The sequence below is a fragment of the Peromyscus maniculatus genome, chromosome 19 (genome assembly GCF_049852395.1).
Source record: "Peromyscus maniculatus bairdii isolate BWxNUB_F1_BW_parent chromosome 19, HU_Pman_BW_mat_3.1, whole genome shotgun sequence".
Classification (NCBI taxonomy): Eukaryota; Metazoa; Chordata; class Mammalia; order Rodentia; family Cricetidae; genus Peromyscus; species Peromyscus maniculatus.
In genome coordinates, this window is record NC_134870.1 from 60923673 (window position 1) to 60938984 (window position 15312).

The following is a 15312-nucleotide window of genomic DNA, read 5'->3' on the forward strand; positions in this document are numbered from 1 at the left end:
TCCATCCTTGCCATATCTAGGATACTTAAAACTAGGATGGTCTTAGTCCCAAGATACCCTGCGGTTGCAGGTAAGATTTACGAAGAATTCCTGCAAATACACAACTCTAACTCCTTCTGCTTGGGTGTATATACCTTACTTGAGTATGCCTTGGCCCAGTGCAGAGGGACACTACTCTACGGTTGTGACACATGAAAACAAGCACACACTTGGGGCAGTAATACCACTTGGAGAGAGCGGTCTGGGGTGTCACTGAAATTGCAGAGGGCAATAGTCAAAACTACTACGATGAGGAGAGACTCATCTTTCCCTTCCATGTCAGCTCATGTGCAATGCTGGTTTACGTGTGAAGTTCTATAGGAAGTCTATAAAGCAGAAGGCAGTGGGTCCCGTGGGATCAGGGAGAATTTGTTCCACACATTAGTGAGCTCATGGTCTCCTCTATCTTTGTGGCCCGACCTAGGTGTGACTCTCAAAGGGACAGTGGCTAATGCCTTGTTACATTCTGTGCTGTGGTGATGGGCTGATTGCCTTCTGCTGTGAACAGTGGGAGAAACTGCCTACAGGTGCTGCCGGCTCAAGGGCTCTTTATGTCAAAAGTCAGGTCTTAAGAAAGTGGACAGAAGAATAAAACCCTCTATGTGTCTGAGAAACTGGCTGTCGTGAACGGCACACATAGCAAAGAGGCCAGGTAGATGAAGGCAGTAAGTGCCTTTCCATAGCACACCCCGTAAACTATGGGGAACAGATTTGTTTTTCTGCATATGAATACTCAAAAAAAAATCTTCAGTTGACATTTATGATGAGCACAATTAATTTGCACACATCTAATTCTATTCTTTCAAAACAACATTATGCCAAGATATGGGATGTGATAAATATTAATTTACTCTGAAAAGCATAATTTATGTAAAATACATATTTTTATAAGTCTGCGTGGAGTAGAGTACGCTGTGTTAACAATCCTAAGTGTATTGCCACACCATGCATCGAGTTGTCAGAATATTTCAGGAAAACGCTTATTCAGTGATACATATTCCTAATTTATTTGTCGAATGCGCACTGCATTTAAAGTGTTAGTGGTCTTGAACTTCATATTTAAGTTTAAGGTGACATTTACACTTCTGTATTCCATTCGAAATCTAAAGCATGTGAAATATTAACTTTGGGTTGGGAGAGATGGCTGTATGAGACGGGGACTTGAGTTTGGATCCTTAACACCCATATAGATTCCAGATGCTTCTATGTTCGCTCAGCCCTAGGGAGGCAGAGATAGATGCATCCCTGCAGCTTGCTGGCCATCCAGCTAGCCAAACCAGAAAGCTCCAGGTTCAAAAGGGACTTTGTTTCAAAATAATGACTTCTGGCCTCCACATGCATGAGCCCACATGTATTTTTGCACCTGCACATATCTGCATGCATATGGACACACACACACATACACACATACGCTCCAAAAACAGTTCACTTTTTGAAGACACTGAATTCCCACGTGGTGATCACAGAAACAATGACTTGATGATTCTGTCTCACACACATCAGTTCTTTCTGGGAAGCAAGTACCAAGTGATACTATCAGGGCTTGAATGAATATGTAGATGTGCAGAAGGGTAATGGCGAGATTAGCGTGGGCTTATTTTAAACTTACTGTTATGATCTCGTATTTTGACCTTCCTTTTTTATCTTTTGGTTACAAATCTACATTCATCAAAATTACAGACATGAGTTTGCTTATATGGTTCTTAAGGGTAGAAATCTACCATCTCTCCCTTTGAGACTGGTTCTGAATTCTAACTTCAGAATTTAAAAATTAAGTGGAAAAAAAAACCCCACAGCTTCATGAAATAAAATATCAGATAAAATTTGCCTGGTTTAAAAGGCTGTAGTTACATGCATGTTACTGTGTAAATAAGCCTGTTTTTAACAAGGCATAGCTGCATGCATTCAGCATTAAGCTGGTGACCTGGTATAGTCCAATACTTAATCATTTCTGTTCAGCTACTGAGGCGGCTGAATTAGCGGTGGTTCAGGCTGTTTCTCGCCCTTAGGTTTGTTCGAGAAATCAAAATGAAACAATTGCAGTCTATATAACTGCAGGGCCAGGGAACGAAAGGAATCTTTAAGAGTGCTTCTATTCTGCTGTCTATATGAAAGACTACCTGCACACTAAAAGAGACAATAAAATGATATCTCTGTATGATTTTCAAATTCCTTTAACTCTTATATTTATGAAATCCAGAGTCTGTCCATTTTTTTCTGTATTATAATATCTAATCTTAAGACATGCGTATACTCCTCACATTGCTCCTGGAGATTTCAGATAGCTATGTACATATATATCAAATTCCCAAATGACCTAGGACGGAAGTATCTCCCCCACTTACCGTAAGATAACCCCAACATTAATTCTCTGTGTTGCGCATGGCACAGAGATGAAATCCAACCTTCCGAATCTGGGTGGCTCTTTTGCAAGTCATTTCAGTGTGGTCACTTAAAACCTACAGCCCCGCCACCTCGGGAGTGTCTCAACTATTTCATTTTCACCTCAAAGTTTGAGAATGATTTAACTTTTTAGATGACTTTAATAAAAAGTGGGAGGTCAGGGGTTCCTAAGAACGGTTTCTTTCAGCACGAGTTACCTTGCTGACTTGATATAATTCCGCATAGAAACACGTTCTATTCTTTTCCAGTTGAAGTTTTACTAAGAACACTTGAGTGTTTCTGTTTGTTTGACAATATAGAAAGCCACTCAGGAAAAAAAAAAAAAACAGTGATGACTGTCGTGTGATGTAATCAGCAAAGCAACACAAAGATGAATGCACAACAAGAGGTTATTTTCAAGTATATGAAGAAACCCTATTGGAAAAGGCAAGGCTGAATGCCTCAGAAAAGTCATGGTTTTCTTTGTCCTTTACAGATGGCCATCACAGCAGTGACCCTTGGAGCTCCTCCAGTGGAATGAATCAGCCTGGCTATGGAGGAATGTTGGGCAATTCCTCTCATATTCCGCAGTCTAGCAGCTACTGTAGCCTGCATCCACATGAACGTTTGGTAAGGACGGCTCACGGGGATGGGGTGAGTGAGCACCCGCCAGTTTATGAGTTTCATCTGTGTGTGTGCGCAAGGACTCTGCAAAGAGGCAAAAATAGCTCGTACCTATTATTCTGCGAGTTTTATTGTTTCTGTGATCAAAGGCTCAACAGAAGCGGATCACCTCGGTAAACCTTGTAGAGCTTCTTTGTCGTTGTTCGTTTGTTTATTATATTTTGTTCTGTTTTCTTTATGGCAATGTCAGCTTCCTTTGGTTCATAAACAACAGTGTTTTTGAGTTCCGGGCTCAATGGCGGTGCCTGGCCTTTTTTACTGTCTAAAATTCTGGAGAATGCTCTGCTAAGGGTGGAGTGAGAAAGATTTGAGATCACAGGGATTTCTATGTTACCTTTGACCTTTGGTGACCCACTATAAGGAAATGGTTTATGTTTTCTATGTAGTCTTGTTGGGAATAGGAAACTGGAATTTCCACATACATTGAGTTTTAAATTTTTAATTCCACAAGTGCCACTTATGTTCTGTTTTGCTAAACAGCCCAGTGAAAGCCGCTGGCCTGTACAGTATTAAGTCTTTCCTTAGGAAGGTTTTCCCACTCTGCCCATGTCTTCTGCTTACACACCTTTGTGTAGATATTTCCTTGTCCTGGAAAAATCAGCCATCTGACTCTCTCGAGGCTTAAAAGCTACCACAGCCAAGAATCTTCTCTTGTATTAGATCTATTATTAAGTAGAAGAAAAATGTCTAGATCATGAGTTGGATATGGGATGCAGGTCACATGAGGTTCGAATTCATTGTTCATTAACGTACAAATAAAAATCAAAATTTCACAGGCTGGGAAGATGGATCAGTACACAAGAGTACTTGTAAGCCCGAGAAATCCCGGCACTCGTGTGAAAAGCTGGGTATGTCTGTGTGGGCCTGTAACCCCAGCACTGGGGATGGAGGTAGAAAGACAGGCTGATCCCAACAGCTTGCTGGCCAGCCAATCTAGTTAAAAAGGAGAGCCTTGGGCTCAGAGAGAAAACCTGTCTCAACGCAATGAGGCAGAGAGTGATAGAGGAAAGACATCCAAAATGTAGTCTCCTCATGTGCACACACAGTTGCATGTACCTGCATCCTCACATGCATCATACACACACACACACACACACACACACACACACACACACACACACACACACACACCACAGGCACACACAACTCCAAACCCCACCGATGTGAAGGAAAGTCTTTGGTTATGACTTAAGCACATCTCTTTTTCCTCTCCTTTCCTCATTCCATATTTATTACTTTTTCTCTGTCCTGATCAGGGACATTCTTTCTGGATTCCTGTGGTTCCTCCTCTCCTTTGTTCAGCCTCTGCTTATGTAGAAGGGAACAGAAAGGTTTATAGCCTTCTCAGATGTCCAAAAGATTCCAGATATAAAAGTTCCGATATCTTTGTAAATCCACTTTTAGTTGGTCCTAGAACTCTGGATACCACGCGGTCACTTAGCCTTCACTTTCCTGAGGAGCAGGTGACAGTGGTGGGAGTGGCCTGTTTGTTATCTCTCCAATTTTAGCACATTTTCAGCAAATAGCAAATCAGTGAGTTTCAGATTTCCTCTTCTCCCATCCTGTACTTGGAGACATTTGAGTGACAGCTTAGAGAAATATAAACTGTAATTATAATAGAATATCTTTGGTAAGATTTTTACTTATCCACTACCATTTCCTGCTTTCCCTAGGACTCATAATCAAAACTAGGGAAGTTATGATGGCAAATTAATGTTTGGTGTACTGTATTAAACGTTAGAATTTCAATCCTTTGAAGATTTGTCCACATGTTATTTTCCTTTCCCCTACAGTTATTTCTTTTCTTATCATATTTTATAATTTTATATTATGATATGATTTTTATCCCATTAAAGTTTACTGCACGGTGAGGGAGCCCTTAATTTATGCCCAGATGCACAAAAAGCATAATTTCAAATCTGAAACCAAGCACATGTTAGAAAAAGTTTTAATGAATCAAAACAGTATCATTGTCCAGAGACAAAGATCATTTTAAAGTAGTGTCTCAGTGGGTCCCATGAGAAACTGCCTTGGTAAAGCCATGTGTCCATCACAGAACTCAGGTTCCCATTCTTAATGTGATCAGTTAGCAGATCTCAGAGAGCAAGATTTTTGTTTAAAAGGGTAAATGAATAAGGTCTCTGGTAATGTATCCTAATGAGTTTTCCCACTGAGAATGAAACTATTGAATTATTACGTCTAGTTATCATTGTAATTTCAGTATTTAGTCATATGACAATCTCTCTCTGAAGTGACTTTGAAGACTCTGACACTGATTGGGAATAATTTGAATATACAACAGCAGCCTGCATCTTTTATCTTGAAAATAGTGATGGTTCCCTACAGCTCCATTCTGTGGTCTTTGGCTACCTATGCTGACAGGGGCTAGCTTATGAGGAAGAGAGATTTCCCTGGATTATTTGAGGTATAATTTGACCACTACCATATTACCTCTAAAGGTAAAACACTTTGGAAACATCATTAGCCGTGTCATAATAGACTGTGTAATTAGGAAGTTTCCGTTCCACTCATTTCACCTGCAACTGTTGAGCTGCCCATTTTAAGTCTTTAATTCCCCTTTACAGTTTCAACTTTTATAACTGAATCCCCTCGCTCAACACTGCCTGTTGCAGATACATACACAGAACCACCCTGATGAATGGAGTCTGTGGTTAAGCTTTGGGATGGGTCTCTGTAGAAAACCGAAGTTTTGGAATGACTTGGCAGAGATGGTTGAAAAAGTAAGAATAGAGTCTTCCGTGCCTGATGTGATTGACACATAGCTTTAGCATTCATTACATAGTGCAGGGTTCTGAGGAAATCTAGAACCTTAGCATAAAGGAAGTTCCTTTGTCTTTTATTTTTGTGCATCAGTGGTTTGCAGCTGTTCTTAAGGCTACCCTCAGGAACCATGGACAATGCTTAGAGGTGCGTTTGTTGTTACAGCTAGAATATAGATGCCACTGCGGGTAGAGGCCAGAGATACTAGGAACTATACACACAGTAAAGCCCTATGGCAATGAAATATCTGTCACAAAAGGTCATGAATGCCAAGACTATGAACCCATAAATTAGCCTATAGCATGATTTCATTCTTAGTATATACCACCAATTCTAGAATCATCAAATTACTAACCCATACATCAGTAACAAACATCACCAATGTGAATGTTTGTTAACACTTACGTGATTAGTAGATTCTAAGGTGGGTACCAGAAGTAAAAAGAAAAAAATTAAAAGCATGGTCATGAAAAGCCATGACACTTAAACTAACCACATTCCCTTCATACCTTTATAGCAAGAAGAATGGACAGTAATAGTTGGAGAAAGAGATCATGAAAATCTCTTAGATTTGATCCTTGTATCCTCTAAAAGAGACATCCATCACTAATGTTCTTGGTACTGTATTTATATGAGTAATGTTAGTTTTCAAGATAGTTCTCATAGAAAAGTAATCTGGTTATAAACTGCATTCATTTGTTTCAGCATCTAATTTTCTATGTGTCTTTAAAAAAAATAACTAATTTAGTATGGATTATATTAGTTTCCCCATAAAACTGTGGGGATTGTTTTTTCTTCATATTCTCTCTGTATGTCATATCCTAAATTATCCCCCATTTTTCATAAACTTATAAGGGTCCAAAGAGTCTCCCTGATGATTTTCTTTTTTTCCCTGTCACTTCTTCTAATTATATATAATCGACTAGATATTTTCCCTCTGTATCTTTATCATAATCCTTTCTCTCTAGAGCAGAACTAGCTATGTCCCAACACTTCTAAGTCTGGTTTTCCAAGTCCTGTATCCCATCGAGTTTTTCTTATTATTTGTTCTGTAGAGTAGCCCTGCTCTATTAGTCGTTAGAGAATGTCATATGAGCAACTTGGGAGAGTCAAGTCCCCAGTATAAATGAGTTTTAGCAAGAGACCCAGGGGCAAGTGCATTACCTCTCCCTTTTCGCTGACATCTTCTAAATTTATCTCTCTTGTTACATTGTGTTGCTGGTAGACCCAGCTCTGAAATGTAGATGGGTGACCTGACTGTTTGGTAGTCTCCCAAATAAGTCATACTTCAGCCACTGTCCATTAATATGCACTGTCATTGTATGTTTACTGCTTAGGCATTGACATGAGGAGGAATGAGCACCGTCCCCTCCCTTTTGGGGAATTCACAGTATGGTGAGAATGGACTTGAATAGTGAGCAATGGATGGCGTATGGATGACTGTGAGATGGCATGGTGCAGAATGCAGGTCCAACTTGGTTGAACTCATAGGCGAGTCATAAGCAAAGAGACGGTCTTCTAGGAAAGGCAGAATTCCCCAACTCAGTTGCCCAGCACCAAGAAACCACTTTTCTTCCTGTGAACAAATGCCTGGGTTTTCTTACTTCCTGGTGTTTGCAGTACCTACTATCTCTGTTTTAAACGTAATTTTAAAGGCATCTCTAGTCATGCGACAATAATGATCCATTGCCCAGCCTCTATTTTTAAACTAAGTAATTAAATGTGTGTGTAATAATGCTATAATAAAAATTTGTAGATTTAATTTTTCACATGCCAGGAAAATTTTTATCTTTACATATTTTTCTTTAACATATCTGTAGCACATCCAAATGCTTATGAAAATAAATTTTCATACTTCTGGGCTGTTTGTTTGTTTGTTTGTTTGTGGGGCATTAGCTTGAGGTGTCCTTGTGAATGCACATGTTCCTTTAGTGATAGGTACAGACCAACTAATATGCCACCTTAAATCATTTGAACCACTGCTATAGCAATTGAATTGGAAGCCAAGCCTTAAGCCAAGTGACCCTTTAAAGATGTTCTCCCTTCATAGTCAGCTAAAGGCATATGAAGCATGCAAAGAAGAAACTCACAGCGAAATAAAGCCTAGTCAAGGCTTTGGATCCCAAATCAATTCATCAAAGCCACCACCAGTGTGAGCTTTCCTACACTCAGACTTTGGAGAGATTTAGCTTTTAATTCTTTTAAAACTTTTTCATTTCCTATCTTGTTCTTGATGCTGAGATTCCTTCAGCAAGATGACCTAACGCGGAAAGAAGAAGGTTCCTATTACTTTGCCATGCAGTGGCCAGAGGCCAGAGTCCAATGTCACATAAACCCTGGAGATCTGTGTGTTGTATTCATTATGTAGTACAATCTTTTTCACCTGTTCAGTAGGCCCCAGCAAAACAACAGAAATAGCATGTTTCTGAAGTGTATGAGATGATTTTTTTTTAACCCATGATTTGGAGATCTGGAGATTTTTATCTTTCCTTGGTGTCCTGGGTTGCTGTGATATCCTCCGGCACTTGATGTAACCACAGATCCACTTTGGATCTGTAGGCATTTGGTTGTTTAGAAAATGGAAGCCGCCAGATACAAGCAGGATGTTTTCTTGACCGCTTTGAAATTCTGCAGGCGTCTCCCTTGTGATAGGGTGGGTTCTGAGAGATGTAGGAGAACGCTAAGTTGACTGACTGACTGTGGTGACTGAATGTAGCCTCTCTTCTGCCCCCTGCCGCAGAGCTACCCATCCCACTCCTCAGCAGACATCAACTCCAGTCTTCCGCCGATGTCCTCGTTCCATCGCAGCGGCACAAACCATTACAGCACCTCCTCCTGCACACCTCCTGCCAACGGGACCGACAGCATCATGGGTGAGTGATGCGCACGCCAGTCCAGATGCCCGGGCTCATCACTGAGTGAGCAGATGAATGTATTGACGAGCGATAATCACTGCCTTGCCCATAGCCACTTTTTCTTTGGTGACATGAAACTGAAATTTGACTTTGTTGCCCATTATGAGTCATTAAGTTAAATGAGGGTTTAAGAAGACCAAGAATCTGTTGCGTCTCACATTCTCAAGCAGTGGGCAAGTAAATCGTTCTTCAGATTCTTCATAGAAGACCAGTAAGATGAGGGAAAGGATGTCACTTAGCAGCAACGGTTCACCACTTTCCAGAGACTGACTGTTATGCTAAGGTCTTACTCATGGCATGTCACTGTCTTCCAAAGACTTGTTTATATGAAAATTTCAATTAAAAGTCCTTTTACTAGCTAGATGAATTTATCCTTCAGAGCATGTAGCATTATGGAGCCCTTGAAGAGAAATGGTACTTGTTCACATCAGAGAGATGTCTGAGTAACAGTGGACCAGGAATTATTTCCTGTGGGCTTTGTAATGAGTTTAGGTTCAGGAAGATTGTTGCTGCCAACGGCAGCATCCACTCATGTCCCCTGATGACTGTTGTGGTCTGTTGGTACAGGTGGATCTCTGCCAGTACTGTTTTCCTGAGGGAAGAGCTAGGCAGGGTGTTTAACTACTCCTAAAGAGAAGACCCTGGTAGGTAAGGAGGTAGCCTCTCATCTCAGGATGAGTCTTGACAAGCTTCTCATTCTAATGCATAGCACATCTAGACACTTTAGGGTCTTCATAAAACCCAAGACTTTGCTGATCACAGCCCACTCTGTTCCACTCTAAGCCACACTTGGCAGGTGCATTGGGTAGTTGTTGCTGTGACCAAATGCCTGACCCAAACAGCTCATGAGAGGAGAGTTTCATCTGAGCTCATGGTTCGAAGACACACAGTCTGGAATGACCTGCGGCCTTGTCCTTGGTGGGGAGAGCCTGCGGTGTAGATTACTACATCTCAGTGGATCAGAAAACAGAGATGAGACCATACACCGGGCCAGGCTGTCCCCATTGTGGTGTGCCCACAGTTGTCTGTGTCTGCCAGCCAGGCCCTGTGTCTCACAGTTTCCACAGTCTTCCAAAACAGCACCACCAGCTAGGAACAACGTGTTCAGATAGACGAGCCTGTGGGGGACATTTCCCATTCAAACTGTAACAGCTTGGCCTTTGAGATCACTCCCAGAGGGTCACTGATGAAAAACTCAGGCTATGTTTTAGAGAAAACATCATGCTGCTGTTTATTGCTTTAGGGGTTTTTTTTGTGATTTTTTTTTCTTTTTTATTTGAACTTTTGGAATTGTGTGAATCACTTATGTGGGAGAGCTTTTGGTGAAGGAGATGGTATTAAAATGTTAAAATATGATTTCTGGCTAACTAATACCCTTGCTTGCTTATTCAGTAATTTATTTCACACTTGAGATGAGCCACCTAGCAGCTCTCTCCTATCACATCTCACAGAGAAGCAAATTTAGGAATGAGTTTCCATTTCTGGAACTTTCCATAAGAGAACTTTTACCAGTGTGCTGTACAGTCTGACCTTGGAGAGTTATGGACAGAAGTCACATGGGAGAAGTTTTATTAGCTACCAGTGAAGTTTGGGCAGATTTGAAAAACAAGAAGAAAGAAAGAAAAGTGCAGAACTGAAAGACGAAGAGGGCACATTTCACTACAGTGTGGTTTGGCAGTTGGAAAGCCCCTTCTCCAGTCATGAGGTTGCTGATGAAGGATGGCCAGTCATTCATCCTCGTACATGACAGATTTCCTGTCTACTCGGGGTTTGAGTCATTTTCTTTTTAAGGAAGATATGGAGGTGAAACAGACCTTAGAGTTCAGGAAAACACACTCGGGTCGTCGTTTAGAAACGATTGTGTAGAGTTGATCTTCAGTCTTTATGTGACTGAGGCATGCGTCACCGGGTAAAAGAGAGACTGTGGTCCTGGTTATTCTCTGTGAATCTTGGAAAGCTTGATTGCCCGATAGAGTGAGAATAAGGTTTGCTTGTTTTAGATGGCCCTCTCCTTGTCAGCTTGAGGACAAACAGCAGTCACCTGGGCAGAGTAGAGGGACGAGTGACTCCTACAGAGAGCCCAGCTGCATGCTGAAGATGAACTTAGCCTTATGTATAAGCTTCATGGGTCCAGACAATGATAAAGATCTCCAATTTTAAAAGAATAGCATTACATTTTTAGAATCCAAACAAAGGATCTTTAGGAATCTACTACATAAATGATTTTACAAGAATCAATATTCTTGTCAAAAATCCATTAGAAAAATATAGAAAGGCATCATAATTTCTTTGAAAATAAGTACATCTGGAGATTCAGCCTTGTGGGGAAAAATACCCTTATTATATTTGCATAAACACAAAAGTTACTTTGAAGCTACTTTAAGGGAGAACGTTCTTGAATAGTCCAGTATGTTCTGCCTTAAAAGAATGTATTCTCCAATCCCTTCTGTACAAATGCAGAGGAAAATGGAAGTCCAGTTCTAAGCCATAGTCTCATGGTGTCCCGGTACTCATGTGTCTTCACATAAGATTCTCGTAGGCTTTGGTTTGGTGTGTCGAAGGAGGCACCAATGGCGGCATGTCTGCATAACATGAAGAGAAGCTTTCTGATGTCAGTGTGCTTCCCTAACAAACAGTGAGGACTAATAGGATACATCTGTAGACTTTTGAAAATATTTGGCATATACTCACTCATTCTGAAATGCAGGAAATAAAGAAATACTACATTGCCTGTATCTCAAAGAACAAACGGGGCTAATTAAATAATTGGTAAATAAGGAACACATAGCCTGACACATGTTTGAGATTACACACATGATCCTGTAGGGGGAAAAAAAAAAACCTAAGAGCACTAATGCCGTAAGAATGGGTTCGAGCACTAACACATGGACAGCCCAGTTTTCAAGTTTTCTTGGCACAAAGTTGCAAGGCAATGCAGCCCTCTGAAACATGGCATTGATGTTTAAGGAAGCTTTCTAGATTCAGAAGGCTGCTCCATGTCTCCGTATCACATGATAATATTTTACCATGGTTATCTGCCATCGACTTAAAGCCTGTAGAACCTCACGTATCTGTGGATGGAGCCACACGCTCTAGAGCTTCAAGACACAGCCTCTCGAGGCCGGCATCTCACTTCTTGTCTGTTTGCTGCATCTCAAAGATGGAAAGTACTTGCTTGGGTTGGGGATGGCTTGTCATCTGTCTTGCTGAGACAACTGACTAAGCCTTCTTTTTCGAAGGCTTGTTTGCTTTCCTTTGATTTTCAATGCCCAATGCCAGTTCTTCTGAGAAACATTTATGAAAATTTTTTTTCAATGACGTATCCATTCCTGGTAAAATATTTTACTTGTGGCTTATGGTCCATTCCTGTCCTTTCCAGCAAATGCTAGCACATCCTGGAGATTACATTGGCCGTTTCTGAATTGGAAGGGTCCCTGAAGCATCCTGGACTAAATGAGGTTAATAGGGCACAGAATGGATCAGTGGTAGCTCAGCTGGTTTAGCACTGAGGCAAGATGGGAGCTTTAGGAAGTTACTTGCCTCTCTTCTGCCTCATCCCTAAATACTCTTTCAATGCCAGGCAGCTGATGTGTGTCAGAAGTGGTACAGTCCAGATCCTCTTGATCCAAGTATGCACACAGATGCCAGCTGCAGAGAACAGAGCTTTCGACAGGGTAGTACACTTTGCTTTCTTCCTACTTTTTCCTTCCTGAACGATCAGCTCTTGCTGATCAAGAGAGGGCCTTCTGCTATAGCACAGGTCAGGGAGATTCCTCAAGCCTAATCTGCCCCTTCCATTGGGAACTGCCGTCTATATACGCTGACAGTGTGATCTTTGAGATTTGGGGGCCATACATCCTCCTTGTCCATCACAGGAAAATGGGCAAATAACAACATAACACTTTATAATAACCACTCTTGTTTTATTCGTCTTTAACTGGCTTGCCTTCTGAGTCCAGAAAAAGATGGTATTTCCCATGTTTTTAAACCTCAAACCAAGTAGTGTTGAAGGAACCGGCTACTAAGATTGATTTAATGCAACATATGTTAAAGATTACTCTGAAATATCTATCGGGTTCATGAATTAATCTGCCTTACAACTTTCACTCCTCCTGACATGTTTGTGTGACAAGAAGCATGTTGGGATGTGGCTTTCTAGTAGAAACATTATGTCCCTTTTCCCTAGAGGGCTTGGTTTCATAGTAATTTTATTAAACTAGTCACATAATATCCAGTCTGTGTTTTATGAGGAGCTTGAGCTTTCAGATGAATTTGGGTGATGACCAGGCACAGACTGAAGAGGAAAGATACATTTTATCCAGCAGTGTCAGGTCTGTGGTTATAAAGACCACCAATGGAGAGCAATAAATGAGTTTGATTTAAGCCTCTTCACCATTTCCTGCACACAGTCAGGAGGCCCACCTTCCCCTCGGAATGCCCTGGAGTCGTTCCCAAGTAGCATCCCTGCCTCATGGCCATGTTGGAGATTGTTCTGAGAGTCTTAGGGGAGAGTTGGCAATGTTCCAGGTTAGAGTCATCTTTGCGGACAAACTCATGGTGTGGCCATGCTTCTCCTTAGCATTTTAATGACATGAGGGTCGTTGGGACACAGTTCAGAAGAGCCTCGTCTTGAAGCAGCCCTTCTCTGGATGACACACTGACTTGTAGTTCCTCTGCCTTTGATGTCCTCTGTTCCCTGCCTCAGGTTATGGGTGTGCAATAAAGGGGAAACATATTTTCCAGAGTCTGATTTTCAGGGCTGATCCCCAGGCACCACTCGTCCGGGTATTTTGTTTGGGGTGTGTTCGGATGGGAATCGCCATTTCCCCAAAGTGCAGACTTAACAGAGGGTGGTCCACCACCGAGCACAGGATATGAAACCTTTGTGTGTGCTCCATCTAGCCAGCAACAGCACCTGTGTTTGAGCCATCGGAACAGTACTTGAGTGGCTGGCAATATCAAACCCCGCTATGAAATTACAAAGCTTTTCATAATGGTTCATCTTCCATTTATATCATACTTTTACTTACAGGCTGGGTTGTATTTTTGTTGTTGTTGTTGGTTTGTTTGTTTGGTTGTTGTTTGTTTCTGTTGAACAAAAGAAATTGATTAGAACCAAAATTAAGTAAGTTGGGTTTCATATTAATTTTTGTCACATGGACATTAGTGATTTTCTAATAATACACATTGACAAGAACTTGGTACTAAAATAGTAATGAAGTTCTAATACACTGAAGCCTGAACGGTGTATTTAATATGTGTTTTTGCTAAACATGACCCACTTTTCAGTGCCAAGACCAAATATTATGCCATTTGAGAATTAAAAAGGTATCTCCTTTCCAATTCTGTGTGTCCTTTCGTGTACTGGTCACACAAATAAAAAGAGACATCTTCAAGAGCAGACCAAGTTCATGTTGAAAATGTGTTCCCCCCGTGTTTCCTGGAACAGAACAAAAGGCATGCCCAGTGAAACAGTAGACTAGCCCCCGCAAACTGCTTTGAAATTTAAGCCCTTGGGTTGGGCTGTCCAGCTCTTGCAAGGTAAAATGGCTTCCAGTTAAAAAATAGTCCATTCTTATCGGTGACTTGCATGAATAGCCTTTGTAGTTTTCTGAAACATTTTTTATGACCAGATGAGGTAAGGAGTTGATTCTATTTTTGATTCAGCTTCCTGAGTCTTAATATCTCTTTGTATAAAGAAGACACTAATAGCTTAGTTTAAAAGGTTCAGTGCTTTAAAACAAAAATCACACTGGGGCTGGAGAGTTGGCTCACCACTGAGTCCTTGTTGCTCTTGCGGAGGACCCAGGTTCGATTCTCAGAACCTACATGGTGGCTCTCGGCCATCACCAACTCCAGTCCCAGGAGAATCAAAGCTTCCTTTTGACCTTTCCGGCCCCAGACACGTATGTGGTGTGATACATCGTGTAGGCAAAACATTCATACATATTAAATAATAAATAAGTCTAAACATTTTCAAAATCCTACAAAGAGTATCCAATCTTTTTTAATGTATGATTTTATGTGATACATTATTTACTTTGTAGATAAATGTTCTTAGAATATGTTCAATGGTTTTTCAAGTCTTCCTTTTTTCTGTCTTAAAAATGGATGGATGGGGGATATTTTATACCCTTCATTTAATCTTCTGAAAGCTACTGCTGTAGCAATTTTTTATTGTTAAATTCTTGTGTGTTTTTTGTTTAGATTCTTGGCTAGAAAATGTGATTTTTCCCCCCACCATTATTTCTATGAACATTCACTTTATGGAGATCTGTATTAAAATCAGGGAAATATCACAATATTTTGACTGCAACCTTTGTTTAAACATATAATAATGAAAAGATAATATTTCTCGATGAAAAACGATAACCATTCCCACAGATAGTATAATAATGCATATTGATGAGATGTACTTTCTATGTCTTCAAATCTTTATCGTAGCCCTTTTAGAACCATCTTTAGTTTTTAAAACTCTTTAATTCAGAAATTGTCATTTTCATACTAGAAA

General features: G+C 40.7%; 1 protein-coding gene across 29 annotated transcripts in view; it reads left to right on the forward strand.

The window, feature by feature from the left end:
* The window catches only part of Tcf4 (transcription factor 4), a 346965-nt gene that overhangs the window by 292787 nt on the left and 38866 nt on the right, over positions 1-15312 (forward strand). For 16 of the 29 annotated variants that reach the window (XM_042263873.2, XM_042263871.2, XM_042263870.2 and 13 more), the window contains 2 exons: positions 2918-3075; positions 8627-8759. In XM_042263873.2, coding sequence (XP_042119807.1) covers positions 2918-3075; positions 8627-8759 — 291 coding nt within the window. The remainder of the gene's footprint in view (positions 1-2917; positions 3076-8626; positions 8760-15312) is intronic. The other 13 variants (XM_076555435.1, XM_016000073.3, XM_076555437.1 and 10 more) reach the window with 1 other exon arrangement.